The sequence below is a fragment of the Saccostrea echinata genome, unplaced genomic scaffold (assembly GCF_033153115.1).
Source record: "Saccostrea echinata isolate AGI-Se365-2 ecotype Australia unplaced genomic scaffold, CSIRO_AGI_Sech_v1 ptg000034l, whole genome shotgun sequence".
NCBI classification, from domain to species: Eukaryota; Metazoa; Mollusca; class Bivalvia; order Ostreida; family Ostreidae; genus Saccostrea; species Saccostrea echinata.
The window spans coordinates 3083220-3100083 of NW_026889783.1; the positions used below are offsets into that span (position 1 = coordinate 3083220).

The 16864-nt window shown below is 33.2% G+C and overlaps 2 protein-coding genes across 2 annotated transcripts in view; one reads left to right on the plus strand and one right to left on the minus strand.

Annotated features, from left to right (window-relative positions):
- LOC133199573 (mediator of DNA damage checkpoint protein 1-like) overlaps positions 1-11636 on the minus strand; it is a 46809-nt gene extending 35173 nt beyond the window's left edge. The window contains exons 1-12 of the mRNA XM_061335390.1: positions 11508-11636; positions 11219-11282; positions 10176-10231; positions 9976-10068; positions 9478-9570; positions 8682-8849; positions 8316-8388; positions 8153-8209; positions 7959-8036; positions 2096-2173; positions 428-500; positions 140-194 (exon numbers count right to left, since the gene is read on the minus strand). Coding sequence (XP_061191374.1) covers positions 140-194; positions 428-500; positions 2096-2173; positions 7959-8036; positions 8153-8209; positions 8316-8388; positions 8682-8849; positions 9478-9570; positions 9976-10068; positions 10176-10231; positions 11219-11282; positions 11508-11624 — 1005 coding nt within the window. The 5' untranslated portion in view covers positions 11625-11636. The remainder of the gene's footprint in view (positions 1-139; positions 195-427; positions 501-2095; positions 2174-7958; positions 8037-8152; positions 8210-8315; positions 8389-8681; positions 8850-9477; positions 9571-9975; positions 10069-10175; positions 10232-11218; positions 11283-11507) is intronic.
- LOC133199571 (peptidyl-prolyl cis-trans isomerase FKBP1A-like) overlaps positions 1-16864 on the plus strand; it is a 159183-nt gene that overhangs the window by 86470 nt on the left and 55849 nt on the right. The gene's annotated exons all lie outside the window — the stretch shown is intronic.

A 16864-nucleotide genomic window follows, 5' to 3' on the forward strand; every position in this document is an offset into this window, starting at 1 on the left:
TATATATATATATATATATATATATATATATATATATATATATATATATATATATGTGTGTTGATCATATGTGTAAAATGAAAACTTAATTTAAAAAAAAAAAAAAAAATAGCTAGTAAATAACCTATGAATTTTCTACCTTTTCTTCATTATCATTGTCAAGTACTACTCCCTGTAGGCCACTTCCCTTTCCTCTGAAAAAAGATTAAAAGTAGTCTTTATATATCTTAATGTACTTTGCAAAGGAGTGCCATATTTTCAACAGAAAATCAAGTTTTAGCATTATACATTGTAGCTTTACTTTTGGTGGATTGCAAAACAAAATGGGTCTATGGATTAAAAAAAAAAACTGTCCCCCTCTCTCTCATCAACAATTTGTTTAGGAGAGTAAAAGTACCATAATAAGCTGTATCTATATTACATGTACCTTTTTTCTTCAAGGAACGACTGGGTCTCAGCACAAAGGATACTCTTTTTAGGTGAATCCTCTTCAGTTGTTTCTACAGATAATGTAAAAGTGAAGATGATGAACAGTGATCAATCTCATAAATTCAGTTAAAAAAGAATCATGAACAGGGCAAAAACACAGACCCCTGGAAACACAAGAGGTGGGATCAGATGCCTAGGAGAAGTAAGCATCCCCTTTCAACCACTCACACCCCCTGTAGTCCTGTGTATTGATCAGATAAACAGAGTACTCCGTAGTAAAATTTAGTATACGAGCAATGACCTATCAAATGGTATAAAATGTCAGACAAAATGTGACCAAACAATAGGTTGTGTTTACAATCAAGGTCATTATAACAACTGTAGAATTTGTGAAAAGCTGACTATAAACAGGGTTGTTTAAATCATTGTAACATCAATGCTTGATAAGAATCAGAACATGCTCTTGTGTAACAAATCAGTTGGGTGACATAAACACCACATGCAGGTAATGAAATTTTGTGGAAAATTGCCACAAAAATAAGGGAAGTTGATGATTGAAATACTGAAGTCACACTGTCATACAGTATAATTATTAGTTGGCCATTTTCATCTGTAGTCAGTAAAACATCCAAATATAAAACAGATGTGGCAGACTCTATGGTGTCCTTTATTTCAAGTTCACTGGAAGTACACAGGAAGTAAAGAGCTAGGTTCACTTTATGCATAAAATGGCCCTGTCCTTATATAAATTAATTGACTATCACCCTCTGTCCCATTTCACATATCAAAATAAAGTAGAGACTTGGTGCTTTCATTTCCTATAATAAAATTTCTTTTTGAGAATCCAGGTATTGGAAAACAGGCTTTGACAAAATGCAATGTTCTTGAATTTTGCAGAAAACATGCGTATTTGACTACCTTCAGCAAAGAATTAAAATATGAGCACAGCCCACGATCCCAAAATTAAAACATGTTTTGTGATCTTCAGAAACAGATCATTCATTATGTAACTGCATATTTTGGATCAGAGGTTGTGCTCTATTTGAAATATTAAAAAAATACCTCAACTTTTGGCCATTTTTAAGGGAATTTATAGGATATGGGAAAAATGATGCATTTTATGACGTCATAATGCATTGACTAGAGAGAAAATTACGTCATGTTCAATAGATACACTGTCACCAAGGTTCCAAGTTATAAATACTGCATTTTCCACCAAAACTGAGCAGTTTCGATTTTTGAGAAATTCTCAGGGCCAAAAAAGGCCCTAAGTGGCTCTTGCTCTTTTTTAACTATTTGTACTATAGAAGATTTCCAATAGAAGAGAAGGGCTTTTGTCCATTAGAATTCCCAGTTACACTAAAACAAGACACTAACACATGCCAATTGACAGAACTGAATTTTCTGAAATGGCAACAATTTAATAATGTTTCTTCAACTTTAACTCAAAACCATTTAATGAATGACACTACCAGTGATCTATTTCTGGGTAAGACAAAAAAATACTGTTTCAGATACATGTATATCACATTTTACAATGCCTATATAGCATCAAACCCCAAGCTGTGGTACAACTCTATTCCTGAACACTAAGTAATAACTTCGCTTAGACAGTGACTAATTCCTTCTTGATTAAATTACATAAAATTTGGATGTGATTACTAACCTGCATCACTCTCTGCAAAGAAACGTTGAGTTGGAGCCTGTAGCAAACTCATGTCACTGACGGTCCTCATTTGTCCACCTAACCAGGGGTAACCAATTCAAAATAATCAGATAATCAGCAAATATATTTATAACTTTCAAAATTATGTTTCCAGTCTTTGTCAATATGTCTATTGTATAAGATTTAAATCAAACTATGATTTATAACTTTGTTTTTCAATTCAGAAATAAAACATCTCAAAAATATGTACACAGTTTTCCTCCAGCTTTCAGTGTCTTTTTAATTTAGTTCTATACTACATATATATGATAGAACAATCATGGTTTGATGTTGAAAAGAAAGAAAAAAACATTAACTTTGGCTTCAACTCTGTATGAGGATATTTTTCTGGTTTATATCAAACCATATTAACAGCCTCAGGGCTAGAAATAATTATTTATTAAGTAGAAGTTGGGACACACAACCCTGTGGAGTTAACTAGCCCTACTGTGAATGAATTTTATTATGCATAAAAAAAATGCTGACCCAAAGGGCACATGCCCTTTGCAATGTACTAGCCCAGATTGAAAATTCTCTGGCCCCAGACCAGCGGGCCATCAATTATTTCGAGCCCTGCAGCCTAAATAGTCCAAAAGTATAAATTCACCTACTTTTAATTAAGAAATACTGTAAATAACAAGTTTAAAAACTTCACTGGGAAATGAAGTGGGTTGGTCACGTGATCAAATCCAGTGAAGGCTGAAGGCCTTCTCAGAAGATTTGATCACATACTGACCCACTTCATTTCCCATAGTTTTTAAACTTGTTATTTATTACTTATATATATACATTTCAGACGGACAATCAAATATAATCGAATATAAATATTGCACTAACTGTTGTAGATTTTGACAAATTACACAAGGTGTAATTCGGCTTGAAAAGTGGTTACTCTTCAAATTCATCTGGCAAAGGATTCTGTTTTGAAGGGAATATTCTATGAAAGGGTACTTGTGATCAATTATAGTGAGCATATTGGTGTCTGGGAATTTTTGTATTCATGAGAACCCATATTCGATGTTTAAAAAAACACAAGAAACACGTCTGATGTTTGATAATAAAAAGTTGGGAGGAATTTCGGTCCGAAAGGGATGGATGGAGACACTTGTCCAGACCAGTTAACTTGAAATCAAGTATAAAATTTGATCAGAAACATAAAATCTATGATTTCAGTGAGGCATATTTATTATGATGTTGACATAGAGACACTGGCGATATCTTACATTGTTAAGACAACGTTCTCGATGATGGACGTGTGCCTACCAAACTTGCGAAGTGTTTGTCAGCTGTTTTGGTGTGATTGCATTACATTGATATTTTCCAACAGATTTTCAAATTTATTATGAGTAAAGTTTAATGAAAAAGAATTATAGCATTCAGAGGTCTACAAGAAAAATTAGGGTAAACGTCGAGACTATGGGCAGACATGAAACTTATAACACATAGTTTTCTATTCTCTATTTTAAATTGATCAAGAACTGTATTAAATATACATGTATATTTACATTGTAAATAAAATGATGATTATTTTACTTGCGTATTTTGTACATTTTTATACATGAAAAGCATGCTATATTGCTAAGTAGAGTAAGTCTTTTTATGTAGATGTTACTGCGCTGTGTGATTTACAGGTATGAAGATATTTGCTCTCTGTATGTTTATATAATAGAGAGATACCACAAATGCATATATAAGATAAGAGGCCCATGGTCCACATCGCTCACCTGAGCACACTGGTTAGGAAGAAGCAGAAATCAGTTCAGTATATTGAGAAGTTTTAAAGGTAGGGGGCTTAAATTTACACTAACTCAGGATGCTTTTATATCAACATTACTAATCATGGCTTTGCTGTTCTTAAACAGAAGAATTTTAAAGTTTTTTTTCCTATGTATTCCTACGTAAAACTTTGATTGGTCATTGTGGCCCCATCCTACCCACCGTAAATTTGAACAAATTTGAATCTACACTACCTGTGGACGCTCCTATAATAATATGACTCTTCACGGCTTTGCTGTTCTTGAGCAGAAGATTTTTTTCAAGATGATTCCTGTATATTCTTGTGCAAAACTCTGACCCTCTGTTGTGCCCCAACCCCCAGGGGGTAATGATTTGAACAAACTTGATTCTACAATACCTAAGGTTGCTTCTATTTGCACATCCCACCCTTACATACTATTAGTAATAAATGGGTTACATACTATTAGTAATAAATAGGAATTATGTCTAAATATACCGAGTATTCAACACCTACACATCTGTTATGTATTCAATTTCATTGAATCTTTTGCTATTAGGATGGAATACCTTAACTTCGTTATTGCTGATTCATCATCCAATTTCTTCAGCTACCTTCTGAATGCCTGACTTTCCCAAAGCTTTGCCTTATATACCCTTAACCTAGTCCATTTCAAGGGTGGTCAGGTCATTCCACTATTTGAAGTTTTCAATGCCTTTTACTTCAATGTCCCTTAACCATTAGGCCCCGCCCTACCCCCAGGTGTCATGATTTGAAATTGAATCTACACTACTTGAGAATACTTCTGTATTACAGTGGCTTCCATTTTATCAGATAGTGGTTTAACGAATATTTCGGCTATTTCAATATAATATCAGAGCACAAAACCATTTCTTATATATTTATTAATAATTTCACCTGATATTATGATGAGAAAATATTGGAATTTCGTTTTATCCGATGCAAAAATTTGGACTATCATAGTGTTTTTTGATAATCAGCACCTTGTTCACACCTCCAACTTCGTATGTGAAGCCTTTGTTTACACAGTTTGACACCAATTACATGTACCTTGACTGGCTTGAGTGCGACAATGAGTGGATTAGTTACGGCTGGACGCACACAGGCACCTTACCTGTGTCAACAGTGGGCATAGTAAATAGATATGTTTTGATTACAGTTGTGGTGATCAGCTTGGGTTCAATGATGCACTTGTTAATTATGACAATTATTTGCAATTTTTTCGGCGTGAAATTTTAATTATTGAACTGATTAGCTTGTGTATGACAATTTGCTTGGATAATGAAATAAGCCTATTCAATCATTTAACTTGGTCAATTGGCTTAATATTTATTCACTTTTCAGTGCAAAATTTATGGTAAAAATCATAAATGACCCGTTCTATAAAAATACGTCTCAAAATTCATACAATCCTTCTCCACATGGCTCTCAAAATCTCTCTTCAGCAGACAAGAATGAGACTGGTAAACTCACTCACAGTATAAAATACGTAATCGTATTAAAGAAACAAATAAAAACGAAACAATTACATATATTTAATATTTTTGTTTATTTTTAATTTACAATCTATCCAGGGAAAAATAGTTTACGGTTATTAGTCAAGCATTTAGTCTACTTCCGTTTCCAAAATGGCGACCATCGAAGAAGGAATGTAAACGTGCTGAAGAAAGATGGCAATAACTATCAAAGAATATATTCTATACTTCAATTTATTTGAAAAAAAAAAATCATATTAAATTCATAAGTAAGTGAAATAAATTATTTTTAGTAAAGTCATTAAGTAAACATGTCAAAAGAAAACGAAAGTGCAAGCTTGAAATTTGCTACGATGTATTATCAATACATGTAGCTCTATACATCTATCTTTGGACTGGGTATGGAGCAATCGGCTATTCTAATTTTTGGCTATTCGGATAAAACTAGGCTGACAACTTGACTATTTGATAAAATGGGAACCACTGTAATATGTCTAATAATGGCTTAGCTGTTCTTGAGAAGAACATTTTTAAAGATTTTTCCTATATATTCCTATGGTAAACTTTGACCCCCCCCCCCCCCCTCTGTTGTGGCCCTGCCCTACTCCCAGGGGTCATGATTGGAACTTTAATCTACACTACCTGAGGATACTTCTGTATTAATATGTCTAATAATGGCTTAGCTGTTCTTGAGAAAAAGATATTTAAAGATATTTCTTATATATTCCTACGGTAAACTCATCCTCACAATGTCAAGGTTTTGTGATTTTGGTATCCACACAAACCCTTGATATAAATCGTTATTTAAAAGTTGGACTTGCGGTTACACATGATGTAATGGGTAATTATAAACTAACCAATGAGAATTTATTCTTCAAATCCTCATTATCAAATTGCTCAACTCCAGAGTACACTTTTTTTATTGTAAGGAGGACGATCTTCAAAATCCCCGATGTTAATCATTTAAAGTAACTAGTCACAAGTCCTACAATATTGACACTTTCCATTTTAAAGACGAGTCATATTTGTTTCCAAAACTTACCGATAATAAAAGCTGTTTTGTGATTGGTTCCAGTCCTAGACCAGGAACAAATGAAATAGTAGCTTTCTAGCCCAACTTTTAAATAGTGACTTGTGTCAAGGGTTTGTGTAGAGTTCCGAAATCACAAAACCTTGACATTGTGAGGATGTGGTAAACTTTGACCCCCCTGTTCATGGATTTATCAGCCTATTTTGGGAAACCCATTTTGGGGGAATTGGGAAAAAATTAGCGGCTATTTGATGAAATTGGGAAAAAAAATTTAAAATGTTGCTTAAATAATGTATTCAGGGGGAATTCATTTAACATTTCAGCATGAACTCTAATTTGGGCAACCAAACGACAATTAAAATGGACTTCAATGAGTATAAAGTATTTATACAACTTAGGGTAGTGCATGTACATGTGTGTATGAGATTTCAATTTAGGTCATTATAGTATCTGTTTCTGGAGATTATAAACCTCCTGCAACAAATTATACTAGGTACACATTTCTAAAAGTCTTCTTTTAATATGTATTAATGCATTGAGAATATATTTTTCTACCTGAAATGCTAATGCCTAAAGTCCTTACCATTCACTCGCAGATCAATTGAGTAGATGGAAATAATTTAATAAATCTATATATTAAATTACACAATATCATCATTTTTAGAAAACGGAGGAAATTCGGATTAAAAGGTTGGCGATGTTATTTCAGTGTTTTTAAACATGTGTTATGACTGTAGCTTTGCTAAATGAGTTAATAGATGAAAATTACAGACAATCTGACAATTTTACCTTTTTTCAAAGATAATTAAAAATAAAAGCATTGTTCACCAATTGGGAAAAAATACTGCCAAATTGGGAAAAACTGAACTCATTTTCAATTGGGAATGAGGCCGAATTTCGGCCCATGAGAAGGCACTGATAAATCCCTGCTGTTGTACCCCTGCCCCATCCCCAGGGGTCATGATTGGAACTTTAATCTACATTACCTGAGGATACTTCTCTAATAATATGACTAATCATGGCTTTGCTGTACTTGAGAAAAAGATTTTTGAAGATATTTCTTATATATTCCTATGTAAAACTTTGATCCCCTCTTGTGGCCCTGCCCTACCCCTGGGGGTTATGATATGAACAAATTTGAATCTACAGTATGTAATAAAGCCTTCATATAAGTTTCATCTTTTCTTGCCCAGTGGTTCTTGAGAAGAAGATTTTTAAAAGATGCCACCAAATTTTCACAAATTCTTAATTATCTCCCCTTGAAAAAGGTCGCGGCACTTCAAGTGAACAAACTTTAATCCCCTTCACCCAAGGATGCTTTGTGGCAAGTTTGGTTGAAATTGGCCTAGTGGTTCTTGAAAAAAGTCGAAAATGTGAAAGGTTTACGGACTACAGACGGATGCTGGACACTCTTTGATCAGAAAAGCTCACTTGAGCCTTCAGCTCAAGTGAGCTAAAAATAGAGATCATTCATTTACATGTATGTTAACGTAAATAAAGCCATTAATACAGACAACTTCCTGTATATGGGGAAAAGCTGTATGCTTCATGTCCTACACAAACCTTTCCCAGAATGAGGACTTTTCTCTTCCTCTGTCTCCGACCCAGATTCTGGTAACACGACTGCAGTGCTTAATATGCCTAAATAGAAGGAGAATTTTCAATAGACTCTCTATATAAGGAAGCTACACTGCTGGCTGAAGTCTGTTTGAAGTCAACAACAATACATTAAACAATGTCCAAATATAAACACCTACCTTTGGTCTTTCTAGGGGCTGGAGTTTCTTTTACAGTTATGTCTGGGCTCTTTCTGTCTGTAAATAGCAACAATTAAAAGAGTTTATAACTACAATGTACACATTTATGTATTGTCAATGATACCATCCTTCAGGCATTACATTTGTCTGTACATCTTACCACTTTCATCCTCATCTGTGTCCAAGTCAAAATTGATTCGGCTTTTCTTGTTTCCATCTTGTTTCTGTATATAAGCCTAAAATTTTAAAGATACTATTAATTCAAATACACATAACTATTTCTGTTATTCTTACCTGTATAGGTTGTAGGAGATCCAATATACCATTTCAGTTATTCTTATTTGTGTGGGTTGTAGGAGATCCACCCTACCATTTCTGTTATTTTTACCTGTGTGGGTTGTAGGAGATCCATACTACCATTTCTGTTATTCTTACCTGAGTGGGTTGTAGAAGATCCACACTATGATTTCTATTATTCTTACCTGTGTGGGTTGTAGGAGATCCACACTGCCATTTCTATCATTCTTACCTGTGTAGGTTGTAGGAGATCCACACTACCATCACTTTCATACTCCTCTTCCTCCGACTCATATACAAGAGTGGTTACACGAGAGGTCGTCATTTGATTATCCACTGGATCACCTGGAGCTGTCTGGAATCCGGATTCAGATCCTGTCTCTGAATCCTCTGGATTGTCCTGCAAATGAAATTTATGAAACTGGAAGATAGACAAAATTGACTTCTCAAATATGAGTCTTTAAAATTGGGTATATACACTGTATTATGTACATATGTACTGGTACCTGAAAATTTATGAACAAGAAGTCTGTGAGCCAATGCTCACTAGTAATACCCCTGCTTTGATGTGAATATACACTCTGATGTGAATATACACAAGTTCAGTTATGGACAGACACAGGGATGAACAGTAAGTTGACATCAGATTTGTACAAAAATGAATCCCTTCATATGGCATGCCTCAACAAAGAGTGTGAAAAATTTCATGCATCTGCAATGAGTAGTTGCTGAGAAAACTGCGACGAAAATTTGTTATGTATGGACGGACAGATGCAAGAATAAACAGGAAGTTGACCAAATTCGTACAAAATTGATTCCTACAAAAATGAATCCCACCATATGGCATGCCTAAACAAATAGTGTGCTAAAATTTCAAGCATCTATGATGAGTATTTGCTGAGAAAATTGCGACGAAAAATTTGACAGACACACACACACACAGACAGACCCACAAGGGTAAAACAGTATACCCCCCTCTCCTTCGGAGCAGGGGTATAATTATAATGATTGTACCATTTCTTACTTACATGTTCCCCAATGATGTAAACACATTTAACATCTCCAAAGAGTAAATTCTCCTTATCCTTCAATTCATAGCGTACTTGTGGAGTCAAAAATAACTGTAAAGATACCAATTACATGTTTGTATTGACCAAAAAGAGGGGGTTCTTTCCATTAAAGGAAATGCTGTCAGTGATAACACTGCTTTATGTAGATATCAACATTGAAATGTTAATGCTAAATGAGAATTAAGATACACAGTGAATGTAAAAATGAGGACATTCACGTTCTTATTTTTCTCTGATTTATGAGAGTAAGATTCAATATTACAGTTGTTTATAATCATGTCTCCCATTCACAGCAGAACAGCTCTTAATTCCAACAGCATGGGTATATACTACAATTCATATCGCATAAAAAAAAATCTTCATCAGATAATAAATACTATGGAATGTATGACAATGGATCAATTGTTAAATTCTGCTCTTAATACTTTGAATCCAGAATCGTTTTTTATAACTAACCTTGCCCTTTCTGGTTTTATTTCTGCTTCCTTTATCATAAATCAGATGGTTTTCTCCTCGGATTTCAATGCATGCATGTTGTCTGGATAAAGCCTTTAAAAAGTTTTTCATTAAAAATTTAACCAACAACTATGAATAAGCAAAAATAATAATTGTGACTTTTTTTTGTTGATTGAAGCATTCTTGTATGTGAATATTACCTTTAAAGGAATTGCAATGTTACATACATCCTCTTGGCGTCCAATAACATTATCACCTTTAAAACAAAAGCAAACTAATTCTAAGGAACATGGAAACCATCTATGAAAAGGAAATTAAACAAAAATTCTTTTAGAAAAATAAATAATTGAAATCACCTCATCTTTCCCAATTTTCTATAAATTAAGATCTTAAAGAACATTAATCTATCAAAATGCTTTTGTATTATCACAATGCAGTTCAAAAATTTGCGTTTTACAAGTATACAAATAATGTGGCAATAAGAGTGCAACGATAAACCGTTTGACGGTATATCGCGGTACATTTTTCCATGGTTCAATTCACGATATGCAAAACTGATATCACGTTTTGGTTCAATCAGCCCAGAATTATCCGAATCGTCCGTTTTGTTTCCTAGTTTACAATTTCAAAATGGCTTCCAGGCAAAACATAAAAAAAAAAATTGACGATAACGCATTAATGACAATTAAACTCATCTCCAGCATCTTACAGACCTCTGATTTAAAACGATGAAGGACTTTATCTCATTCCTAATGTGATTAAAAGTTACAGATGTTAAGACAAGTGATAAATCCTTTAGATCTAAACGTATTTTATGGTAATACACGATATCTCATCACTCGTGTATTTCAATGAAAATTCGCTGTCTTGTCGACTAAAACGTGTGAACACGAGAAATATAGCAAATGGTTTTCTACGTAAATAAAAGGAATAAAAGAATGAATTTCTTCCTTTTTCATTCCAATTTAAAAGGAAAGGTCCCTGAAGTTCCCTGCAAATGTTCATCATTGGTTTAAAATATTGTCACAACTCAAAGATTTACCTATCAATCCAATTCAAGTTAACAAATTGATATTTTAATTATTATCAAAAAATATGAACATTTGATATAACTCTGTCAAGTTTTAAAAAATATGATGACAAACTTGAAAGACTTCTTAACCTTGTCATGTATCGTGAACTGAATACCGTGATACGTATCGTGAGGTTGGTGTATTGTTGCACCCCTATGTGGCAAACTCACCCTCGTACAAAGGGAAAAGCTTTTCTGGAAACCCTTCTTGCTTTAAAACTTTTAAAAAGGAGACCTGGAACAAATTCCAAAATAATTACAGTACTTTAATTCAGTATGACAAGCATACAAATAAATGTACAGATGTAATTTAAAGATATTTTACAATTTTTTCTCATTTTCTATTCATTCCAGCAAGCTGGACCAATTTCAATTATGGCTGAAATATACGTCAAAAATCATAACCAAACACAAACAGCTGAAAATTATAATAAAAATAATCAGCAACAAAAAAGCCTACTATTTTTTTCTCCCCATCTGTATTTTCTTCATCTGTCTCCTCATCATAATCCTCCAAATAAATCGCTTGTGTCTGTTCTAAGTCCGACATTGTCCAATCTATTAAAAAAAAACACATGTATACAAGAACTGAATGCATGGTTCTAATACATGTATTACAGACTCAAATGAAATTGGATGGGAATTGGTCACTTGATTATACCAGCGCACTCACTAGGATTTGGAAAATTTAAAACAGGCTGATAAGAGATTGTGACTTTATCTAATATAATCATGTATAATCTTTTGAATATATTACTCACCCAAAATACTAATTTAAAATTGCTGCTTTAAAAAGAAAAAAAATAATTAACATTTCTAACAAAACCACATTTAATGTTCATACAATCAGAGATTGCAGACCTCAACTCAACGAATGTTGGCTTTAAAGTAAGGCAAAGTCCCAAACTAAACTAATAATCTACATGTAGAAGTGTGCATCCCTAGATGCAATATTTATGCAATTTTGGTCTGATAGAGCTTGCAATTACTTGGGAATGGACTTATCTAAAAACTAGTCACTCATCCAAAAAATACTAAGTCAATTCCAGTATCTGAAGCAAGTTTCAGTGTTCATCCCTTGATGCATTATCCATGCAAGTTTGGTTCAGATAAGCCTTATAGCGTCTTGTGAATGGACCTGCACTTAAAACTTTAACCTGATCACTTATCTAGAAAATGTAGGTCAAATCCAGCATCTGAAGGAAGTCCAGTGGTGTGCATACTTAGATGAATCATCCATGCATGTTAGGTTCAGGTTGGCCTTATACTTTCTTGGTCATAGACTTGCTTCAAAAACTTTAACCTGTTAACTCATCTGGAAAATGTAAGTCAAATCCCGCATTCAATGCAACACTGGTAGTGTGCATCAATAAATGTATTTTCCATGCAAAGTTGGTAAGTATCAAGCTTATCAGGGATTTTTTTACCCTTTGATTCCAGGGGCCGGGGCCGTCAAGATTGGGAAAAATAGCGATATTTGGTTGAAATTGGGAAAAATATCTTCATACAAATAAATAGGAAAAAACAAGCCAAAGTCAAATATTTAATCATTTTTCTTTTTTTTATAGTATGAAGCTGGCTTAAACCAGCTTTAGTGATATGAAATAATAGCGGCTGCTGAAGTTCAGAAGCTTAAAAATGGCAAAGCCTCAGGGTATGATAACATTGTAAATGAACATATATATATACGTTGTCATCTTTTTTACCTTTATGTAAGAAGTTCTTTAAAATAACATTTGATAGTGGGTTTGTTCCAGATGAGTGGTTAATCAGTAATGTTTGACCAATTTATAAGAATTAGAGCGATTGAACCCAGCCTGAAAATTACCGTCCTAGGCAAACTGGAGAGACTGACATGATGCACGTTTATTTTTTAGATAACGATCCCGACTTAAATTTTTAAACATCGATCCCGCTTTAAAAAGTATGCATGCAAACATCCATAGTATTCCGAATAACATCTCGGAAGTCCTCGGATGGCTCGTACATCGCACATAGAGAACATGAACACCTTTTTGTCATTATTTTATTTTAATAATTTACAACTTAATACTTTTTTTCATATTGGGAATTTTTAGGTATGATTTTGGGAAAAACATGCACTTTTCAGCATTGGGAATGGGGCCAAATTTCAGCCCTGGAGAGACCCTGCTTATAGTCACTAAAGAAAGAAACAGCTCCAAAAAACTTAAACCTGGTCACTCATCTGGAAAATGTAGGTCAAATTCAGAATCCAAAGAAAGTCCAGCAGTGTGCATTCTTTGATGTATCATCCAGGCAAGTTTGGTCCAGGTAGGGCAAATAGTTGCTTGGAAATAAGACCTACTCCAAGAACTTTAACCTGATCCAAAAACATTAATCTGGTCATTTTTAAGCTGAAATTGAAGCATCTGAAACCTTGACTGGTGCAATGAAACATTCTAGAAGCATCTTCCATGCATCTCTCATAAATACAGGGCACAGAAGTACTTGAAAAGAAATTTGCTCCAAAAACTTGAACCTGGGACACTGACACCAAGGGTTTTTACATAAGGCCTAGATAAATAAATTGTGTGTTTCTAGTTCCTCGACTGACCCCAAAATAATATGAGCCAACCTCAAAAATTTATTTGCAGATATCTTTCCAAGAGTAAACTATTCCAGTTTCACTATTAGAAATCCTAATTACGATCACTTCCGTGTTTCAGAAAATGCATATTCTATACACATTACTCAAAAATGTTTTGACAGCGATTTCCCCGGGGGGAAAAAGGTAGCGTGCTTGCCAATAAAATATTAAAATAAAATAAAATGTTTTCCCTACCTACCCTATTTTTTCTATTCATTTATCTTGGCCTAAGCTCCCCCCAATTTTGTTGAGGTGAGCTAAAAAAGAATATGTTCAAGTATTCCTCTCAATCTCTACCAATATCAAACAACATGCAGCTGAAAATTCTAGCGTATACAGTATACATTTATTTTTGCCCCTTTCACAATCGTAGCATGTGAGCAAATTTTAAACATGGTGAATTAATAGAAGACAAGAGTTATCTCTTTAACACAGTTGTTTATGGGAAAATTTTAAATGAGGCAAAAATGATGTGAGAGGGCCAAAATAGTATGGGGTGAAAATAACCCTGTAAACAATAACACTTTTAAATAAGCATATTTGTGTTCATAAGCCAATACATGTAAGCAATGAATACATAAATATATTATTGAAAAACCTGTAATGACTAAACAATTGGGTGAAACTCACTAAACTATGAAAAAAAAACATCTTTCTAGTTCTATTCATAGTATTTTATACCTAGTAAATCTATTTCAGTAAACAGCGTCATGTCCATGCTCAAGTTCTGTTGTTATCCTACATAAAGCTAGTTTTCGATCAAACTGCACTTTAATTTCTTCCCGATCTTAAGTTGAATTTTTTAATTTAATCTAAATAATAATATGTTTCTTTGTTTGTTAATATGGGAATGAATGGTTTTAACTTTTGCAAAATATATGTAAAATAACCCATGTAAGCAGGTTGTGCAAATTTTTTTTCTGCAATGGTTGCAACCATTAATCCTGCATTAACAAAGAAAGAAAGAAATTTTATTGTTTATATTTAGGTCCATATAAATAATCATATAAAGTAGGTTTAATTACATAAAATACTACATCCATATTATACAGAAAGCTGCAAGCCACGAATTTTTTTTTAATTTCAACCTCAGAAGTCAACAAAGGAAAATTGTGAGAAAAGTAATTTTGTTTCATTTCTTTGATTAAATCATGTGATAAAATGATTAATTAAGATAATATTTATCAAATAAGTTATCACAAATTATTTACTTTTGAAAAATTTTAATAAAAGTAAAAATAAAGGTGTTTGAATTTACCAGACTTGTTTCTCTTAAAGTCACTTAATTTCGGACACCTGCTTTTTTTCCATATCATGTTTAAAAAGATTAAAAATTCGATAAATAAATTAATTAAAAGTGCAAAAATAAATTAATAGGGAGGGCAGTGAGCGGCGCATAGCGCTGCTCATCACTGCGAGCTCTAACGACAACACCTGGGCAAAGAGAAAATTTGGACTACTGCACATTCATTCAATTTATTTTTTTCCATAGTAATTCTGGACCCACAATGCATCGCTTGTTCTCGCTGCTAACTTTGTTCACGCGGTAACAACAACTAAATATTCACAAAAAATAAACTCACCTTAATTCAATAGATATTGCATACAGATAGATCTAGTAGATCAAATGTTCTTTGTTAAAATTTTTGCACTTTTCAAACTTCGTTTATAGAAATGCAGCTATCATACGACGTTTATGTGACGACACAGTCTATACGTTCCAAATGTCTTGTGCGGTTTTAAGAGGCGGATCTTAAAATTAAGTGAACAATGCGCTTGCCCAAATGGTCGCACCGTCAACATATTATACCTACATTGCAAATTATTACACCTGCCTGATTTACTGTTTTATTTAATCAGAGAATTTTAGGAAATTAATATTTTAAAATTTAAAAATGATGCCTCATCACGCTCTTCTAGATATGTAAGTACAGTAAGTCATAATAAGAAATTTAACCATTTATGCTATCTACAAATCATGAGGAAAAGTATCAAAATTATGTACACATGCATACAACTTCCATATAAATATAACCAGAAATTGCACTTGTTATAACAAAAATGCAAAGAACACTAAGCTTCTATATCACATGTAGAAATCATATGACATCATTACTCTATAACATCACTTTATAATTTATAAAACAATTTTTATAACTGTATTTATAATAATAGAAGACTTAAGGTAAGTACCTTAGCTAAGATATAAATGTAGTGTTAGATAAATTACAAAACTTATATATTACATGTGCACTTTTTTGTTTATACACTAGAAAATAATAATACACATCTACCGGAAATGGCGAGGACAGGTTTGTCGTGCTAGAATGAATGGCCATTACCGAAACAAACCTGCATGGAGTTTGGGACTAGCACCTGATGAGAGTTCCCTCACAAAATTACTGGCATACTAGCCTATATCTTTTGGTATTTTTGGCATATTTTAGAATAATAAATACGCTATAGCACAAACTCAAAATTTCTAAATTTTATTTGGCATAACTCCTTCCTGGTCATTTTCTTTATTACAATTTTCTTTTTGGTTCACAAATACGCACATATACAAATTCCTATAATCTATCATAATCAAACAATGTATAATACTGCATGTTGGTTTTATAGAATTATTTGTTGCCTACTTACAGTATAATAGCATGCTTTTTGAAATATGTATAGTATTATTTGCTAATTAAAAAATAACTTATAAAATCTAAATTATTGTTTAACGTTGAGTGACCAGAATCGCAGTATACATTGAAAAATTTTGAAAGGTTTTAACCCCCCCCCCTTTTTTTTTCAGTTTTGTCTATAACTTGTGTTAAATATTTATTGAAAAACAACCCCCCCCCCCTAATTTTTCGTTACTATTTAAATTGTATCAACTCTCATCTTTATTTTCCCTGTTTATTGAGTTGACATTATACTACATGTATGGCCGGCCACCAAAAAATTGATTGCTTCAGTCTCCTCGGCTGGGTGACGTGGTGGTGTGTTTATTTATTTATAATTTATTTATTTTTTAAAAGATAAAAATAGATATACTAAGTATATCTATACGGTCATGCAGAGGCCTGCCCATCTCTACTTCACTAAGGAAGTGTTGAGGAGATGGAACAGTGATTTGAGGCTGGAAGCATAAGGTGAACAAATAAGAATAATAACAATTCTTATCACCAATGAACGATTTATCATAATAAGATTAATCAAAT